Below are 2,651 nucleotides of genomic sequence, written 5' to 3'. Positions count from 1 at the left end.
TAGTGTGTGTGTGTGTGTGTGTGTGTGTGTGTGTGTGTGTGTGTATGTGTATGTGTGTGTGTGTGCGCGCGTGTGTGCGTGTGTTATGTGTGTGTGCGTGTGTGCGCGTGTGCGTGTGTGCGCGTGTGCGCGCGTGTGCGTGCGTGCGTGCGTACGTTCGTGTTGTGTGTGTACGTATATGCGAGTGTGTGCGTGCATGTGTACGTGCCTGCGTGTGTTTGTACGCGAAGTACAGTTATGTTCATTTGGTAATATATTCATGTTTGCAGCTTTTGCCAGAACAGAAAGATTAAGTGCATCGGTAATCCATGCACAACTACTCAAGGTATTGTAGGATATTTTTCTCATATTATGATATTATTTTTTGTCGCACACGTGAGCCACCTAAAGCCGACTGAATGATATTTATCCGATCCGTGTTTTAAAATAATTTCTTGTATCTCATTTTTATGAATTCTCGATGGCTAGTAGATGGCTAATTTGTAGGGTAATAGTATACTATTACAATATGTGGTCCCAGTTGAATTTTATCGTAAAAATACTATTGTCGCATACAATTTGCAACATCTCTTGTAATTTAACCATTATTTCTTGAGTATATATATTTTCAACTAAACGTGTAATTCTAATTGAAAATATAATCTCTCTGCAAGTTCTGCCTTCTGTAATTTTAAATTTTTTTGCAAACTTTTACCAGTATGACAGTAGTATATTGAATAGAAATGCTATAATGCTAACCATTCTTGTTTTCTCCAGCTACTACCACGCGAACCACAACTGAGCCACCTGTCAGTACGGTTATTGTCAGTGAGTGAGACTATTCTAGAATCTCATCTTTAACATCCTACAATTTCTCTTTCGCATAATAAAGAGCACGGGCACATAAATGGTTACATGGTTTGGTATATTGACTGGAGAAATATTATCCTGAAAAAGGTAATACAGTCACTAGATTAAAAAAAATCACCAAATTTAAGGAGCTATATCAAAATTAAACTCTTCTATGAAATCAAATATCTTAATTCACACACGATCCATCATCCATCTCGCCTGAATATATCTGCATATTTACACGTGATTATTAATTGTCTAGCGCCGGACAATAGCATCTCAGAATGCGGCTGGTCACAGTGGAGCAATACCCATCGCAGGACAACTATTCCCACGGGAGGTGACGTCGAGCGCATAGATGAAATCCTAGCAAGCCAGCCAGATTACTGCCCAAACGGAGAAATAATCGACATTGCTTGCAGAATTACCAACACTGGCATCTATGCAAATGTTTCAGGACAGGTATGTAGTTTAAATAGTGTTTTCTGTGCCCGGTTATGGTACTAGAGTCAAGTTTTCGTGTTTCCTGTCTATTTAACGCATATTCTTCTATTTTTGAACATTCCCAGGTTGTTACATGCAACCTCGATGAAGGTTTAGCTTGCAAAAACAGCGATCAGAAATTCGGCAAGCCTTGTTATGACTTCGAGGCACAGGTGTTCTGTGACTGCAGTGAGTATTTTCTAAGTAGATAGAATAGAAGAGATATCTTTGTAACTCACTTTCATTACTCAGCTTTAAATATCTTATCAATAGTCTGTGCGTGTGTGCGTGCGTGTGTGCGTGCGTATGTGCTCGTATGTGTGTGCGTGCGTGCGTGCGCGCTAGCGCGTTTGGTGTACACACACACACACACACACACACAGCACACAGTGTGTGTGTGTGTGTGTGTGTGTGTGTGTGTGTGTGTGTGTGTGTGTGTGTGTGTGTGTGTGTGTGTGTGTGTTCAACTACGGGTACGTGGGATATCTGATAGCAAGTAGTTTTCTCAGCAGACATTATTGTAAAACTTTCATGCACCGGATAAATTTTGTTGTTATCTAGTACACGCACGCACGTACGCCCGCACAAACACACACGTACACACACGCAAACACTCGTGCACTCACACATACGCACACACACAAACACACACACACACACACACACACACACACACACACACACACACACACACACACACACCACACACACACACACACACACACACACACACACACACACACACACACACACACAAGTAGTTTCATGGTACCAACCGCAAGCAATTCAAGACAGTGTATAACCAATTCGACGTTCGTTATGGCTGAGGTGAGAACGCTAGAAAAACAATATAAGCTACGTCTACACGACGAACCTTAACTCGAGTTAAGCGTCTACACGGGGCCTTAACTCGAGCTAGCTTTAACTCGAGTTAGCTTAACCTCGCCAGTCTATCGAGGTTAAGGTAACTCGAGGTTAAGGTAAGGCCCGTGTAGACGCTTAACTCGAGTTAGCTTAACCTCCACGATAGGCGCAGCACTAGTACGATGTACGTACACACGCACGCTCGTGTACGTGCACACGCATGCACGCACGCACGCACGCCTACGTGCACATGCACACGCGCGCACGCACGCACGCACGAACGTGTACCTGCACACGCGCGCACGCACGCACGTGTACTTGCACACGCACGCACACACTCATGCACGCACGTGTACGTGCACATGCACGTACGCACACATTCACGCACGTGTACGTGCACACGCACGCACGCACGCATGCACACACGTGTACGTGCACACGCACGCACGCACGCACGTCTACGTGCACATGCA

General features: G+C 44.2%; 1 protein-coding gene across 1 annotated transcript in view; it reads left to right on the top strand.

Annotated features, from left to right (window-relative positions):
* Positions 1-2,651, top strand: part of LOC106807875 (hemocytin-like) — a 62,784-nt gene that overhangs the window by 16,463 nt on the left and 43,670 nt on the right. The window contains exons 28-31 of the mRNA XM_014810366.1: positions 270-325; positions 757-807; positions 1,094-1,293; positions 1,401-1,503. Of these exons, the coding sequence (XP_014665852.1) occupies positions 270-325; positions 757-807; positions 1,094-1,293; positions 1,401-1,503 (410 nt within the window). The remainder of the gene's footprint in view (positions 1-269; positions 326-756; positions 808-1,093; positions 1,294-1,400; positions 1,504-2,651) is intronic.

The sequence above is a fragment of the Priapulus caudatus genome, unplaced genomic scaffold (genome assembly GCF_000485595.1).
Source record: "Priapulus caudatus unplaced genomic scaffold, Priapulus_caudatus-5.0.1 Scaffold239, whole genome shotgun sequence".
Lineage (NCBI taxonomy): Eukaryota > Metazoa > Priapulida > Priapulimorpha > Priapulimorphida > Priapulidae > Priapulus > Priapulus caudatus.
Note: the sequence above shows the minus strand (reverse complement) of the source record. Positions and strands in the feature narration are given on the sequence as shown.